At 41.7% G+C, this 18,396-nt stretch overlaps 1 protein-coding gene across 2 annotated transcripts in view; it reads left to right on the top strand.

Moving 5' to 3' along the window:
* LOC112216170 (probable Bax inhibitor 1) overlaps positions 1 to 18,396 on the top strand; it is a 30,889-nt gene that overhangs the window by 5,344 nt on the left and 7,149 nt on the right. For both annotated transcript variants that reach the window (XM_024375969.2, XM_024375959.2), the window contains exons 2-4: positions 3,657 to 3,755; positions 4,191 to 4,299; positions 16,832 to 16,952. In XM_024375969.2, coding sequence (XP_024231737.1) covers positions 3,700 to 3,755; positions 4,191 to 4,299; positions 16,832 to 16,952 — 286 coding nt within the window. In that variant the 5' untranslated portion in view covers positions 3,657 to 3,699. The remainder of the gene's footprint in view (positions 1 to 3,656; positions 3,756 to 4,190; positions 4,300 to 16,831; positions 16,953 to 18,396) is intronic.

Here is an 18,396-nt window from a genome sequence, read left to right as displayed (position 1 = left end):
GCGGTTCGTTGCTCCAGAGCCTTTCCGTTCACCTTCCCACTCCTGGGCCAGACTACACTCAATCATATGACCCACTGAAGAGATGAGTCTACAGTAAAGACTTAAAGGTTGAGACCGAGTTTGCGTCTCTGACATGGGTAGGCAGACCGTTCCATAAAAATGGAGCTCTACAGGAGAAAGCCCTGCCTCCAGCTGTTTGCTTAGAAATTCTAGGGACAATTAGGAGGCCTGCGTCTTGTGACCGTAGCGTATGTGTAGGTATGTACGGCAGGACCAAATCAGAGAGGGGTAGGAGCAAGCCCATGTAATGCTTTGTAGGTTGGCAGTAAAACCTTGAAATCAGCCCTTGCTTTGACAGGAAGCCAGTGTAGAGAGGCTAGCACTGGAGTAATATGATCACATTTTTTGGTTCTAGTCAGGATTCTAGCAGCCTTATTTAGCACCAACTGAAGTTTATTTAGTGCTTTATCCGGGTAGCCGGAAAGTAGAGCATTGCAGTAGTCTAACCTAGAAGTGACAAAAGCATGGATTAATTTTTCTGCATCATTTTTGGACAGAAAGTTTCTGATTTTTGCAATGTTACATAGATGGGGGAAAAAGCTGTCCTTGAAATGGTCTTGATATGTTCTTCAAAAGAGAGATCAGGGTCCAGAGTAACGCCGAGGTCCTTCACAGTTTTATTTGAGACGACTGTACAACCATTAAGATTAATTGTCAGATTCAACAGAAGATCTCTTTGTTTCTTGGGAACAAGCATCTCTGTTTTGTCCGAGTTTAAAAGTAGAAAGTTTGCAGCCATCCACTTCCTTATGTCTGAAACACATGCTTCTAGCAAGGGCAATTTTGGGGCTTCACCATGTTTCATTGAAATGTACAGCTGTGTGTCATCCGCATAGCAGTGAAAGTTAACATTATGTTTTCGAATAACATCCCCAAGAGGTAAAATATATAGTGAAAACAATAGTGGTCCTAAAACGGAACCTTGAGGAACACCGAAATTTACAGTTGATTTGTCAGAGGACAAACCATTCACAGAGACAAACTGATATCTTTCCGACAGATAAGATCTAAACCAGGCCAGAACTTGTCCGTGTAGACCAATTTGGGTTTCCAATCTCTCCAAAAGAATGTGGTGATCGATGGTATCAAAAGCAGCACTAAGGTCTAGGAGCACGAGGACCGATGCAGAGCCTCGGTCCGATGCCATTAAAATGTCATTTACCACCTTCACAAGTGCCGTCTCAGTGCTATGATGGGGTCTAAAACCAGACTGAAGCATTAAAATCGCAATTGCAACATTTGGTTAAAAATAAGGCCTAGTATTTTTGCACATATCGTGGAAATGATCTCAAATGAGTGCAAGAAATGCAGAAATTGATGCAAATGCAGAAAATTATTTTAGGTTGAAGTTGAATTGAATGATATAAAACAATACGAATGGAGAAAGACCCATTGAAAAAAATGTAGAATATGTGTTGCTACCCTAGGGTCACGCACTACCCCTTAAGCAAATGTAGAACTTTTATTAATCAAAAACATAGAATACCGTAAAAAAATACCATGTTATTTTGCCCATTTCGCCTAGCCCTAGCAGAAGCCGTAGCCATCTGACATAAATAAATGCATCTCAGTGTCAGAGCATGCCACCAGCATATCTCACTACATGGCCAAAAGTATATGGACACCCAAATGAGTGGATTTGGTTATTGCAGCCACACCTGTTGCGGCAGTGTATAAAATTGAGCACACTGTAATGCAATCTCCATAGACAAACATTGGCAATAGAATGGTCCGTACTAAAGAGCTCAGTGACGTTAAACTTGGCACCCGTCATAGGATGCTACCTTTCCAACAAGTCAGTTTGTCAACATTTCTACCCTGCTTGAACTGCCCCAGTCAACTTAGACTACTGCGCCACTCGGGAGCCCATAAGGCACTGCATCTCAGTTCTAGAGCCATTAATACAGACCCTGGTTCGATTCCAGGCTGTATCACAACCGGCCATGATTCGAGTGCCATAGGGTGGCAAACAATTGGTCCAGCATGTTCCGGGTTGGGTTTTGGCCGGGGTGGACCGTCCATTGTAAATAAGAACTTGTAATTCACTGACTTGCCTAGTTAAATAAACTAAGTGCTGTTAATGTGAAGTGGAAATGTCTAGGAGCAACAACGGCTCAGCTGCAAATTGGTAGGCCACACAAGCTCACAGAACAGGACCGCCGAGTGCTGTAGCGCATAAACATAATCTGTCCTCTGTTGCAACACTCACTACATAGTTCTGTATACAACATAAGTGCAAGAACTGTTCGTTGCGAGCTTCATGAAATGAGTTTCCATGGCCAAGCAGCTGAAAACAAGCCTAAGAACACCATGTGAAATTCCAAACGTCTGCTGGTGTGGTGTAAAGCTTGCCGCCATTGGACTGTAGCAGTGGAGACAAGTTCTCTGAAGTCCGACGGCCGAATCTGGGCATGGCGGATGCCAGGAGAACGCTACCTGCCCCAACTATGAAGTTTGGAGGAGGAATAATGGTCTGGGCTATTTTTCATGGTTCGGGCTAGGCCACTTAGTTCCAGTGAACGGAAATTTTAATGCTACAGCATACAATGACGATATAGACTATTCTGTGCTTCCAACTTTGTGGCAACAGTTTGGAAAAGGCCCTTTTCTGTTTCAGCTTGACAATGCCCCATTTCACAAAGCGAGGTCCATACAGAAATGGTTTGTCGAGATCAGTGTGGCCTGCACGGCCTCACTAATACTCTTGTGGCTGAATGGAAGCAAGTCCCCACAGTAATGTTAAACATTTTGTGGAAAGCCTTCCCAGAAGAGTGGAGGCTGTATAATATTCACATGAAAAATAATAAGTCCCTGACTTTGCAATCCCGGTCACTTAAAGTTGTGTATTTTTATTTTTAACTGAGAAATAAAATCAATCCAAACTGTGCAGCTGCCAATTTGATGAATGGAAAGAGACATCTGTTACAAAACAAATGTTTAATGACATTCGGAGATTGCCAACCTTTCGTTACTGGGAAAGCCGACAACGTAGGGAGGGCTGTATTTTCTGTTTGTGGAGTTGGACATAGTCTATTTATTAGAGGCCGACCGACTAATCGGAATGGCCGCTTTAATTAGAGCCGATTTTTAAAGTTTTCATAACAATCGGAAATCGGTATTTTTGGGTGCCGATTTAAAATAAATAAATACAATTGCTAAAGTGGCAGTCGTTATCCACGTTTAATCATAATTGCGTTCCTACCCCAGTGCAGCTCAATGTAAATAACTGTGACTGTAGGGTCGGTATCTTTTTGGCAAAGCCCCCATACAAGACCTAATGAATACAATGTAACTTAGGTTAATCAAAACAATTCAATCCTTGCATAAGTGGAGGAGGCTACATTTGTTCATTTTCAGACCCAGAGAGTTAACGTTAGCTATCTATTTGATCTACCAAAGCATGTGATCCAGAATAGATAGGAAGTGACAATGTACTTTTGGTTCTGGTGACGCAGACACATGTTTCCAGTTCTACCATTCCAGGACATGTAGACTAGTTCAAGTTTCTGAATTAAGAAGGCTGTATTTATTTCATGCTGTTACTGTACTAATCAACAGCAATGTCTAATGTCCATCTCATATCTGTTTTGTTTCAGGAAATTTTACTGCTGTGACAGGGTCCAACCAAATCCAGACAAGATGAACGTGTTCGATCGAAGTATAAATTTTGATTCCCTTTTTAAATTTTCCCAAATGTAAGTATCTTGGTTTCCTGTTTCCACACAATGTCTGATAACTGTAAGAAGACTCACTGTCACAATGACTATCTTCATCATCATCATCATCATCATGAGTCATTCATTGAACAGAAGCAGTCTGTACTGGTCACAAACTGGTTGTGCTACAGACAGTGATGTGTTACCAAATTAGAATATGACTAGATAGGCCTAACTGATAAGGAGGCGGACATTTTTTGTTAGTGTATTTTCTGTAGAGCTAAACCTGTTCCTTGTACAATTAAAAACTCTCCCCTCTATCTTAGCTCCCACTCCACTCAGTCTACAAACCTAGCTATAATGTGGTAGGGTAGTGATGCATCAATTTATCTGTGTCAATATAGTTTTCTCTTGATGTCTTGCAACTTAATGAAGAAAAATAAAATCTATCCATCTATTCCGTATACAATACAGCTCCCACTCCACTCAGCTGCACCTGAAGAATGTCTACTCCAGCCTGGCCCTGTGCATGTTTGTGGCTGCAGCAGGAGCCTACGTCCACGTCGTCACCAGGCTCTTCCAGGTAAGCAGAGGCAGTGGGAACAAGTACATCCAAACTGAAGCACTTTTATTAGTGTGCTGTAATATTAAAGGGCCAATGCAGTGTATTGTTTTATTTTATTTATCTCAATATCAGATAATTCCTGGGTAACAATTAATTACCTTACTGGGATTGTTTTCAATTAAAATAGCTCAAATCACAAATGGCTCAAATCAAATTTGATTTGTCACATGCTTCGTAAATAAAAGGTGTAGACTGGGAAATGCTTACCTACTGGTCCTTTTTCAACAATGTAGATTTAAAGATAAAAAATTGAAAAAGTGACGCATGGCTATATACAGGGAGTACCAGTATTGAGTCGATGTGCAGGGTTATGAGGTTGTTGAGGTAGCTATCACATTTTATTGGTCACATGCAGATGTTATTGCGAGTTTAGCTAAATGCTTGTAAGGACTGGAAGCGAGGCAGCCCTCTATCGGCACCACCGTTTTCTATGTTATGTGCATATAGGTAGGGTTAAAGTACAGTGCCTTCGAAAGTATTCGGCCCCCTTGAACTTTGCGACCTTTTGCCACATTTCAGGCTTCAAACATAAAGATATAAAACTGTATTTTTTTGTGAAGAATCAACAACAAGTGGGACACAATCATGAAGTGGAACGACATTTATTGGATATTTCAAACTTTTTTAACAAATCAAAAACTGAAAAATTGGGCGTGCAAAATTATTCAGCACCTTTCAGTGCAGCAAACTCTCTCCAGAAGTTCAGTGAGGATCTCTGAATGATCCAATGTTGACCTAAATGACTAATGATGATGATAAATACAATCCACCTGTGTGTAATCAAGTCTCCGTATAAATGCACCTGCACTGTGATAGTCTCAGAGGTCCGTTAAAAGCGCAGAGAGCATCACGAAGAACAAGGAACACACCAGGCAGGTCCGAGATACTGTTGTGAAGAAGTTTAAAGCCGGATTTGGATACAAAAATATTTCCCAAGCTTTAAACATCCCAAGGAGCACTGTGTAAGTGATAATATTGAAATGGAAGGAGTATCAGACCACTGCAAATCTACCAAGACCTGGCCGTCCCTCTAAACTTTCAGCTCATACAAGGAGAAGACTGATCAGAGATGCAGCCAAGAGGCCCATGATCACTCTGGATGAACTGCAGAGATCTACAGCTGAGGTGGGAGTCTCTGTCCATAGGACAACAATCAGTCGTATATTGCACAAATCTGGCCTTTATGGAAGAGTGGCAAGAAGAAAGCCATTTCTTAAAGATATCCATAAAAAGTATTGTTTAAAGTTTGCCACAAGCCACCTGGGGGAGACACCAAACATGTGGAAGAAGGTGCTCTGGTCAGATGAAACCAAAATTGAACTTTTTGGCAGCATCATGGTTTGGGCCTGCTTTTCTTCAGCAGGGACAGGGAAGATGGTTAAAATTGATGGGAAGATGGATGGAGCCAAATACAGGACCATTCTGGAAGAAAACCTGATGGAGTCTGCAAAAGACCTGAGACTGGGACGGAGATTTGTCTTCCAACAAGACAATGATCCAAAACATAAAGCAAAATCTACAATGGAATGGTTCAAAAATAAACATATCCAGGTGTTAGAATGGCCAAGTCAAAGTCCAGACCTGAATCCAATCGAGAATCTGTGGAAAGAACTGAAAACTGCTGTTCACAAATGCTCTCCATCCAACCTCACTGAGCTCGAGCTGTTTTGCAAGGAGGAATGGGGAAAACATTTCAGTCTCTCGATGTGCAAAACTGATAGAGACATACCCCAAGCGACTTACAGCTGTAATCGCAGCAAAAGGTGGCGCTACAAAGTATTAACTTAAGGGGGCTGAATAATTTTGCACGCTCAATTTTTCAGTGTTTGATTTGTTAAAAAAGTTTGAAATATCCGATAAATGTCGTTCCACTTCATGATTGTGTCCCACTTGTTGTTGATTCTTCACAAAAAAATACAGTTTTATATCTTTATGTTTGAAGCCTGAAATGTGGCAAAAGGTCGCAAAGTTCAAGGGGGCCGAATACTTTCGCAAGGCACTGTAACTAGGCAACAGGATATATCATAGACAGTAGCAGCAGTGGGTAACCATTTAATTAGCTGTTTAGCAGTCTATTGGCTTGGGGGTAGAATCTATCAAAAAGAGAACCAAAGCACGCTTCATATAATGAATTAAAATGCCTTTATTTGTATAGCATGTTTTAATGGAACAAAGATTTAAATACTTTGACGTGTTTCGGCTGCATGGACTTCATCGGGTAGTACAAATGGCTGCATGGACTTCATCGGGTAGTACAAATATACGATGTCGTCTTTTGAACAAACCATTTTCCAATCCACCCTGATTGAAGAGGGAGTGGTCACAGAACAGCTTATAGTCAAAATGAACTAGTAAACAACACTATACACTCATCATTGAAATAGATATGCTATCAAAATGCACATCAAGGTCAGAAGTATTAGAACCACTAGAAAACAAAGTAATTCTGTCCTTGAGTGGGAGAAATTGAGAATGGGAGAGCCATACATTTATAGTACACTAGATGATGGCTAACATGGACCAACGCAGTCCAAACATAGCATAGGGCATGATGTCCACTAGATGACAGCAAAGGGACCACTAAGTCCCTACAGGAATTGTGAAAAATCCATGTTTTTCTTTTAAACCAGGGTACTTAGTGGGCTGTAGTTTGTAAATCCCCAAACTTTCCCTTTGGGTTAGCAGTCCCCTTCTAATTTAGGCCTGAAAATGATCAATACCCATAGCTTGTAGGGAGTAAGTGTAAGTACTTGTAGCCCCTTGCCATGGTGTCTATTTATTTTATTATTATAAAAATTAGAGGGTAGATTGGAAATGACGCAGACAATTACATTGATGGAAGTTACAATCTATGGGGTAGTCTTTGTTGCCTACCTGTGTGGCATACGTGTGTCCCTTTAAGCCATGGTGGGGCGAAGTACGGGCCGTATCCCGCCCGCCGGGCACTTCAATCCAACCTGCGAGACATTATTATAATTATGTTTTCTTTACCCCTTTTTCTCCCCAATTTTGTTGTATGTAATTGGCAGTTAGTCTTGTCCCTTTGCTGTTACTCCCGTACGGACTCGGGAGAGCCGACGGTCGAGAACCGCGTGTCCTCCGAAACACGACCCAGCCAAGCAGCACTGCTTCTTGACACAATGCCCGCTTAACCCGGAAGCCAGCCGCACCATTGTGTCTGAGGGAACACCGCACACCTGGCGACCGTGTCAGTGTGCATGCAGTATCTCTAGAGGCATAGCTAGCACTGTGATGCAGTGCCTTAGACCACTGCGCCACTTGGGAGGCCCCGCGAGACATATAAAATTTTAAAAAAAGAAAGATTATATTTGAGTTCCAATTTTTGGCCTAAAATGACTCATTCCATGATATCCAAACAACCTCCAATAGATGGTGTTGTAGCCTGGCAGGGTGCTCTGTATTTGGTCCTGCAGTCAGAATTCAGAATGCGCTCAATCATCATAGCCACTTCATTGCTTGACGACTTTTGATGTGAAAAATGAGTGCTGGGAAAATGAGAAGTGGACTCTGAAAGTCGTGTGTTTTTAAAGAAGAATGGACAGCAAAATACTTATGTCTGATATGCCAAGTTGGTGTTGCTATTTTTAAGAAATATAATCTCAATTGTATTTTTCAAGCAAGCATGCTAACTACGCTAGCCACCTGTCCTCTCAGGAAAAGGAAGGAAGGAAGGAAGGCCTCAACTTGCCACAAACTTAAAAGCCCAACAAAATACGTTTACTAAACGGTGCTCTACTCAAGACTGTAACTAAGGCAAGCTACACAGTGTCACATAAAATCCCAAGCATAGCAAGCCTTTTGCTGAAGGGGAGTTTATGAAAGACTGTATGGTGGAGACTGCTGGTGTACTTTGTCCTGAGAGTAAAAGCCAATTCGAGACAATCACCAGGCGCATGGAAGTGATAGGTGAAGAGCTAATCTCCGAATTGAAGAAAGAAGCAGATGGCTTTCATTTTTTTTTCTGTAGCACTGGATGAGAGTACTGACATCAGAGACACTGCTCAACTTTACATTTTTGTCAGAGGAATAAATGAGAACTTCTTGCGTTGGACTCGATGATGGGAACAACCAGGGGCTCTGATTTATATGACAGGGAGTCTGCCCACTTGGAAAAATTAATCTACCGTGGAGCAAACTGACAAATGCAACAACGGATGGATCACCAAATCTAACTTGTAAAAACATTGTAATCTTTTTAGTAGGCCAAGACATAGGGCTTTCTTCTTTTACTAACTCGGAGGAATTTATATTTCTTATATTTCTTCACTGTACTTTTCATCAGGAAGATCTGTAAAAAAAGTTAAAGCTGGAAAATGTTGTCAAAGTGGGTGTAAAACTTGTCAACTTTAAACGGGTAAGGGGGCTTAACCATGGTCAGTTCGTTCAGCTGCTCAATGACAGAGACAGCACCAGGACTTGTTGTATCATTCAAATGTGTGCTGGCTAAGCCTGGGGAAAGTATTTAGCTGTGTGTGGGAACTGAGGTGATGTAGGTATGTTCCTTGATACGGTTGGTAAAGCTGATGACTTCTCTGAGTTGACAGACTGGCTGGGCGACTTTGCTTTCGTTGTGCACATGTTGCTGCATCTGGACAATCTAAATGTGAAACTGCAGGGAAATTGTGATTTGTGCATGAACTGTATTCCAATGTGGAAGTATTCAAGGCCAAACTTATGTTGTTCTCAAGACAAATGAGCAGCTGGTCTCTCGCTCGTCTTCTGACACTGTCAGCAGTGCCTCACCCAGACATACAGTAACACTTTGATCGACCTGCATGCTGAGTTTTCCCGCCGCTTCTCAGACTACACTGAGAGTGAGCTGGAGCTTGTATGCCCCCTGTCTTTCGACACTGAGAAAGCACCACCCGACGCACAATTGGAGCTCAACAACATCCAATGGGACAGTGCTTTGAAGGAGAAGTACAAAACGGCAACAATACACCAGTTCTATGACTCACTGAATGAAACACAGTTTCTAAACATTAAAAAGCACGTCCAAAGGATGCTTGTTTTGTGTGTGTGTGTGTGTGTGTGTGTGTGAGCAAACGTTCTCAGTCATGAATTACAACAAATCCCATCACAAAAAATGACCACTTGTCATCTCTTCTGAGAATCTCTACATCAAAGATGACACCACACTTTGCCCTTGCCAAGAGAGGTGACCAGACTCATTGTTCACATTGACTTGAATAAGCGTTACTGGGGTAGGCAAGGATTATTTTTCATGTCGATGGTTATGTAGTGAGTGATCCAGCAATGCACTTGGATACAGGTCCCAATACATCTGACAACGAACACTTATTCAGTCAGATTTGGCCTGAGGTGATTGGATAACTGTAAATATGGCTCGCAATTGAAATGAGAAATGTTCCTTTATCTGCTTTCAAAAACAGACCCTTCCAAATGAAACTGATGCTCTTACCATATGTTTCAGTCAAATTTTAGAGTAGTTTTTTTTACACCTGCTGTTACATTTTGCATGTCTCCAGTTGTTTATAATATCTGTTTTTAAGTTTGCATATTGTGACTAAGTTTGTACTTTACAAGGGTAGAGATGCAGGATCTGTGTGTGTTTTGACTGTCTGTGACGTTATAAATTATATCAATATTTAGAAATTTGTTCATAAAACAAGGGTAGAGATGGTACAAGGGTAGAATTGTTCTGCATATGTACACCTACAGTACACTAGTAGTTGCATGTTGGTGTGGAAATGAATAAAGGCTTCACATGTTTTGTCACGCATATAGTATGTGGCCCTTCACTTGGTTTCAAAAACTCAATGTGGCCCTTGGGCCAGTAACCTAAAGGCTCAACACTCTTAACCACTAGGCTACCTGCTGCGAAGGTAGTTGTGGACTAATTTGTTATTCAGGGTAAGAGCTCTCTTAAAGCTTCTGGTGCCTCTGGGAAGACTTTGTAGTAGCGTATCACTTTAATGATTCTACAATTATTTTTGTTTTTTTAATGTTCTCTGCTTCAGTGCTACATTTTAGAACAAAGTACACTCTGGTGCATCACAAGGAGCTCCCCTCTACAAAAAGTCTTCTCTGTCAAGATGTCCACTCCTTGTCCCTGCTTCTTACAGAACCTGACTGCTGTAACCTTGATTCACGAAGCGAGACTCCCAATTCAGCGGATTTGACACTGGTCTGTTTACTGATCGCAAATTCTGCAGACTGTTTGGAATTCTCCATAAGGAATGTTCTCTCTTAGCCTTTTGGGGTAGAAACTGTCTGTTCAGGATCTGTTGGTTCCAGACTAAGTGCAAGGGAACCGCTTGCCTTGCGGTAGCAAAGAAGTGTATGGCTTGGTTGGCTGGAGTCTGGAGTTGACAATTTTTAGAGGCCTTTCTCTGACACTGCCAGGAAAAGAGGTCCTGGGTGGCAGGGAGCAAGGCTCCAGTGGTGTACTTGGCTGTACTCACCGTTAGAGGTCTTCACAAGTCCAAAAAACTTTTGCCACACGGAGTAGGCTCTATGATTGTAGCCTATTGCTTCTTTGATGACTTATGACTGGCCAATAGCAAGCTACATGTGCAACGCTCTACTCGTGAAAAGGAAGAGCAGCAGCCTAAATGATAAAATGTTTCCCTACTGCAGCAGTCATGTTCAGATTTGTACTAGTCCTTCCAGCCAAGTCAGTTACAATTGCACATGCTCAAGACCATAACAATCAGATCTGACTCAGACCCGTGACATTATTTAGAATTCTGGATCCGGACGCATTTAGTTCCTGGATCGGGTCTTGGGTACGTGCGGATCCAGAAAGACCTCTACTCACAACCCTCTAGTTGGTGGTGCAGCTGTATAACTTTTTGAGGATCTGAAAGCCCATGCCAAATCTTTTCAGCCCGCTGAGGGGGAAGAGGCACTATTATGCCCTCTAAACAATTGTGTGGGTGTTTGTGGACCATGTTAATTCCTTAGTGATGTGGACACAGAGGAACACGAAGCTCTTGACCCGTTCCACTACAGCCCCATCGATGTAGATGGGACGGGCGAGCACGCCCCCCCATTTCCTGTCGTCCACGATCGGCTCCTTTTTGTCTTCGTGAAGTTGAGGGAGAGTTTGTCCTGGCACCACACTGCCAGGCCTCCGTTCTCCCTATAGTCAGCGTAGTCGGTGATCAGTCCTACCATCATGTCGTCAGCGAACTTAATGATAAAATATATATTTGATTATTATTTTAATGTCCCAGTTTTAAACACACATTGTTGGAGATTTCTGAGCTCCCAGTTGTTTTGAATGCGGCATTCGCACACACCCCCTGAGTGGCCCCATGTTGATGGTAAGCATGGCGGATGTGGTGTTGCTTTTCCTCACTGCCTGGGGGCAGCCCGTCAGGAAGTCCAGGATCCAGTTGCAGAGGGAGGTGTTCAGTCTAGGGGTGTCACCCCCCCCCCCCAAAACATCTTGGTTGACCGAGATCCATGTGCTCATTAGATATTTTACAATAGACACACCCTAGGTGTTTTAATAAAATCTGACGCTTTAAGTGCACTGTTTGATGAAATAATTAAGACACACAAATGACACGAGGGAGCCAGGGGTCAAGATGACCAGAACCTGTTCCCCATCTGCTTCCTCCTGCTGGCCTATGCCGATTCTGCCGTTATGCTCCCGAAGTTGCCGGTAATGGGCAATTTACAATTTCTGACCATTTCTACCACTCTGCATCCCAGTTCTAATTTTCATATTCACATTTTCGTGGAACAGTATTATTTTTATTCTATTGCCAACTAGGTAAAAAAAAATAGGCTATATAAAGCCAACAATTAAGAAGAAACTATAAATAAATAAATAAATATCCTACAAAGGATTGTTCTTCAATCACATTCATCTCTCTGCAACGAACTTGAAACATTGTATGTCCTGCAGCTCCCCCTAGCAAACTTGCAACATTGTATCAACTATTCTGGACCCTCAGAGCTTCCCGCACCACTGGATCAGAGCATGACATATTTCCCTTTCACAACATGCTCAGTTATCAAAATGTAGATTCATTGGTTAATTTTTCAAATAGCCTACATTTGGCAATAGTTTATTTCTCAATGGATGTAAAAACAGGCTTTGTTTACTTGTTTGAGGTGAAGAGATACTTTCAAGCTCCACAACTCTTTAGTGGTGGTGAGTTTTAAGACAATCAGAAATGCTGTCAGACATCCCCAAATGGACACATTTATACATTTGCTCGCAGGCAAAGTAGGCTAGGCCTAGTTCTTTCTGTGTAATCGGGTACACGTCTTTACGCAACATAGACAGGAACGCTCCCAAAATACTCAAATGGAATGAAAGCAACTAAAACTTGTTTCTCACAAGTGTAGCATAGGTTGTGAGCTCTACAAACATCTTGTCCACTCTGACAATGAGAAACAACTAGTAATAACCTATTTAATGCATTAACAGAAATTACTGTCACCAAACAAACACAGAGATTAGAAATTAAGGTTAAATGCAGCATAGCCTAGTGGTTAGAGCGTTGGACTAGTAACCAGAAGGTTGCAAGTTCAAACCCCCAAGCTGACAAGGTTGTACCTGTCTGTACCTGTATCTGTCGTTCTGCCACTGAACAGGCAGTTAACCCACTGTTCCTAGGCCGTCATTGAAAAATAAGAATTTGTTCTTAACTGACTTGCCTAGTTAAATAAAGGTACTACTGGTTATGTATGAAATAAATTGATAAACATTAACAATCAGAGGCAAACGATTCACACAATGAAGCGATTAAAATAAATGCGAATGAATGGGGGGGGGAGACTCTAAGCTTAACTCCCCTTGACTATAATGAAGGGTTTCTTTATTTTGACTTGTCTACATTGTAGAATAATAAGTGAAGACGTCAAAACTATGAACTAACACACATGGAATCGTAGTAACCAAAAGTGTTAAACAAATCAAAATATAATTGTATATTTGAGATTCTTCATAGTAGCCACCTGTTTCCTGGATGACAGCTTTGCACACTCTTGGCATTCTTTCAACCAGCTTCAACCTGGAATGCTTTTCCAACAATCTTGAAGGAGTTCCCACATATGCTGAGCACTTGTTGGCTGCTTTTCCTTCACCCTGTGGTCCAACTCATCCCAAACCATATCAATTGAGTTGAGGTTGGGTGATTGTGGAGTCCAGGTCATCTAATGCAGCACTCCATCACACTCTTTGGTAAAACAGCCCTTACACAGCCTGGAGGTGTGTTGGGTCATTGTCCTGTTGAAAAACAAATGATAGTCCCACTAAGTGTAAACCAGATGGGATGGTGTATAGCTGCAGAATGCTGTGGTAGCCATGCTACCCAAGCCATACAAATAAATCAGTGTCACCAGCAAAGCACCATTCCACAGTGAAGCATGGAGGTGTTGTGAACTACCTATGCGGAGGTCATCTGTTCACCTACTCTGCATCTCACAAAGACAGCGTTTGGATCCAAAAATCTCAAATTTGGACTCATCAGACCAAAGGACAGATTTCCACCGGTCTAATATCCATTGCTTGTGTTTCTTGGCCCAAGCCAAGTGTCTTCTTCATATTGGTGTCTTTTTTAGTAGTGGTTTCTTTGCAGCAATTCAACCATGAAGTCCTGATTCATGCAGTCTCCTGTGAACAGTTGTTGAGGTGTCTCTTACTTGAACTCTAAACCATTTATTTTGGCTGCAATTTCTGAGGCTGGTAACTCCAATGAACTTATGCTTTGCAGCAGCGGGTCTTGGGTCTTCATATCCTGTGCTGGACATTTTTCGCATTGATTGACCTTCATGTCTTAAAGAAATGATGGGCTGTTGTTTCTCTTTGCTTATTTGAGCTGTTCTTGCCATACTATGGACTTGTATTTGACCAAATCGGGCTATCTTCTATACACCTTCCTTTTCACAACCCAACTGATTGGCTCAAACACAAACAAAATTTTAACAAGGCACACCTGTTAATTGAAATGCATTCCAGGTGACTACCTCCATAAAGCCGGTTGAGAGGATGACCGCTTTGCACACTCCTGGCATTAAGGCAAAGGTTGGCTACTTTGAAGAATTTCAAATATTTTGATTTAACCCTTTTTGGGGGGTTACTACATGATTCCATATGTGTTATTTCATCGTTTTGATGTCTTCATTATTATTATACAATGTCGATAATAGTCAAGATGAAGAAACGCTTGAATGAGTAGGTGTCCAAACTTTTTTGACTGGTACTGTATATTAGAGGTCAACCGATTTAAAAAAAATCGGAATGGCTGATAAAAAAATTAATTTAAAAAAGTAAATTATTTTTAATTAGGGCTGATATCAAGTTTTCATAACAATCGGAAAACTGTTTTTAAACACCGATTTGATAAATAAATATAATTTTTAAAACACCTTTTATTTTATCTTTAACTAACTAGGCAAATAAGTTAAGAACACATTCTTATTTTCAATGACGGCCTAGGAACGGTGGGTTAACTGCCTCGTTCAGGGGCAGAACGACAGATTTTCACCTTGTCAGCTCGGGGGATTCACCCTTACAGTTAACTAGTCCAATGCTATAACCACCTGCCTTTTCGTTGCACTCCACGAGGAGACTGCCTGTTACGCGAATGCAGTAAGAAGCCAAGGTAAGTTGCCTAGCTAGCATTAAACTTATCTTATAAAAAACAATGAATCATAATCACTAGTTAATTACACATGGTTGATGATATTACTAGTTTATCTAGCATGTCCTGCGTTGCATATAATCTGACTGAGCGGTGGTAGGCAGCAGCAGGCTCGTAAGCATTCATTCAAACAGCACTTTTGTGCGTTTTGCCAGCAGCTCTTCCTTGTGCGCCAAGCATTGCGCTGTTTATGACTTCAAGCCTATCAACTCCCTAGATGAGGCTGGTGTAACCGATGTGAAATGGCTAGCTAGTTAGCGGGGTGCGCGCTAATAGCGTTTCAAACGTCACTTGCTCTGAGACTTGGAGTGTTTGTTCCCCTTGCTCTGCATGGGTAACTCTGCTTCGAGGGTGGTTGTTGTGTTCCTAGTTCGAGCCCAGGGAGGAGCGAGACGGAAGCTATACTGTTACATTGGCAATACTAAAGTGCCTATAAGAACATCCAATAGTCAAAGGTATATGAAATACAAATGGTATAGAGAGAAATAGTCCTATAATAACTACAACTTAAAACTTCTTACCTGGGAATATTGAAGACTCCGGGTTTCATATGTTCTCATGTTCTGAGCAAGGAACTGAAACATTAGCTTTCTTACATGGCACATATTGCACTTTTACTTCTCCAACACTTTGTTTTTTCATTATTTAAACCAAATTGAACATGTTTCATTATTTATTTGAGGCTAAATTGATTTTATTTAAGTATTATATTAAGTTAAAATAAGTGTTCATTCAGTATTGTTGTATTTGTCATTATTACAAAGACATTTTTAAAAAAATCGGCCAAGTAATCGGCATCGGCTTTTTTTTGGTCATAGTCATAATCATAATCGGTCGACCTCTATTGTATATCCATGTCCTCGTTGAGCCGTGACTCTGATAAACAGGATATTACAGTTTCAGGTCCCATTGATTGGATAGTCTCGAACGGAGCTCATCCAGTTTGTTCTCCAGTGATTGCATGTTTGTTAATAGAACAGAGGGCAATGGCTGTCTATTTGCTTGCCAAGGTAGTTTCTTCAGGGTGCCGGCTCACCTGCCTCGCTTTCATCGCTGCTTCCTCTTTCGAGACCCGGTGATTTTGGCCTGGTCCAGAGTAAATCAAAATGTTTTGTCACATGCGTTGAATATAATATATTTCATTAGCGTGAAATGCTGACATGCAAGCCCTTAACCGACAATGCAAATTTGCTAAAGCAAAAAATACAATAAAATAACAATAACGAGGGTAATGGTACCGAGTCTGTGCGGGGGGTACAGGTTAGTCGAGGTAATATGTACGGGGGGGGTCAATGTGGTGATGCATAGGAGTAAAGTGACTATGCAGCAATGTTAAAAAAAGGGGGTCAATGCAAATAGTCAGGGTAGCCATTTGTTTGACTGTTTAGCAGTATTTTGGCTTGGGGGTAGAAGCTGTTAAGGAGCCTTTTGGACCTAGACTTGGCACTCCGGTACTGCTTGCCGTGCGGCTGTAGAGAGAACAGTTTTTGACTTTGGAGGCTAGAGTCTTTTGACCCTTAAAAAACAAAAAAAATTAGGGCCTTCCTCTGACCACCTGGTGTAGAGGTCCTGGATGGCAGGAAGCTTGGCCCCAGTGATGTACTGGGCTGTACTCACTACCCTTTGTAATGCCTTGAGGTCAGATGCTGAGCAGTTGCCGTACCAAGCGGTGATGCAACCAGTCGGGATGCTGTTGATGGTGCAGCTGTAGAACTTTTTCACAAAAGGTGGCCACATAACATATGATTGGTAATGCTTTGAAGGTTTTTCATTTAACTGGTGAATGACAATTGCCATTGATGTTATTACATTATAACTGTTGCTGTGTGTTTTGTGTCCATTAGGGTGGGATGTTGACCATGCTGGGCTCCCTGGCCATGATGGCTTGGCTGGCTATGACTCCCCACAGCCCTCTGACTGAGAAGAAGAGACTGGCCATCCTCTCTGGTTTTGCCTTCTTCACAGGTAATCTCATCTGCCCTATAGCTCTGTCAGAAAAGGGCCTACACAGTGTGTGCACTCATTCAATCACCTTCATGCATTTAAAAGCATTGGATTGGTGCAAACATGGCTGGAGGGAGTTTTCACCATAGAGATCCTATTAAATTACAAAAGGGACTATTTCATAAACCCTCACTTCCAGAATGGGGTGAAATTGGCAGCCATAAATGCGGTAAAGAGGTCAATCGAACTTGACCACAACAATGGAATTGCCATGGAAACTCTTGGTGGAAAGATCCTGAGTCACCCCATTGCCCCCTAGCAAAATTAGGTTACATTTTAGGCTATTGTTTAAATGTGTATTAATAATCAGGAGTATAGTGCTTGTATGAACGGGAGTTAGCATTTAGCAGTCGCTTCTTATAAACCTGAAAAGGGACAACTTCTACATGTTTTACAACAAAAACAGACAAATGTATCAATTGGACTTTAGCAACCACATTGTGGGCCTGTTACAATACATAAAACTTGACGGATGACAAATATCCCTTTTGTTACATCAGATTTGTTAAATGTGGGCCAATCTGGTCAATGGAACATCTGTTCCGTTGATTCTTTTACCGCATCTTATATTGGTCATGGAGAAATCCAAACCAGTCTAATTGGAATGAATGGCAGTCGAGGCATAATCCTTTTTTTGTTATCAACCTTGTATTTATTTTTAAAGGAACACAGACAATAACAAAAAGCAGCCGGAATGGTCATGCAGTAGGTAAATAATTGAATGTTACTAGGTTACCCGTGGGCGTGGTTTTGCACCAAGTTTGGAGTGGATAAAAAGGATGCGCCAGAGAACAAGTCTGAATGCTGGCCATCATGTAAACTATCCAGCGGCACAGCAATACCCACTGTTGGATTCTGGGGGAAACTTTGAACATTGTTATACTCAGAAGTTTAGGAACATTAGTTACAGAAGAGACCTGAGGGGTGCCATAATGAAGCTTGGGAGGGGCTGAGTGCAGGGAACACGATTGCATGTTCTCCCATTATCAGTGGAAGTACTGATAAGGGGAGAAACCGTTGAAGGCTCATATCACTTAGCTCCCTGCTTAGCAATAATGATGCAATGTTTAGCGATTAGGAGACTCCCACCCAAAGTGGGGTGTGAATACTACCACGGGGGAAGCCATGTCTGTGTCTGAATTACAGCTGTATCGACCCATAGAGAAGCTTAACCAAGTTGAATTCTTCCTAGTGTCCGTGAGTTATTTACTCTGAAAATTAGAACCTAACATTGCTAATTCTCGTCAACCGCGCCCCGCAAATTGAGAGAATCATCCTCCTTTGGATTGGAAAGTTATCATTTCTGCGCCATGTTTGAGTGTGACAGCAGAAATGCTTGGAATCTGCTTTTCTGAGACCAGTCCCTTGTCTTAAAGGCCAGATGCATGGTGTAGTTGCATTGGTG

The sequence above is a fragment of the Oncorhynchus tshawytscha genome, linkage group LG02 (genome assembly GCF_018296145.1).
Source record: "Oncorhynchus tshawytscha isolate Ot180627B linkage group LG02, Otsh_v2.0, whole genome shotgun sequence".
NCBI lineage: Eukaryota > Metazoa > Chordata > Actinopteri > Salmoniformes > Salmonidae > Oncorhynchus > Oncorhynchus tshawytscha.
Note: the sequence above shows the minus strand (reverse complement) of the source record. Positions and strands in the feature narration are given on the sequence as shown.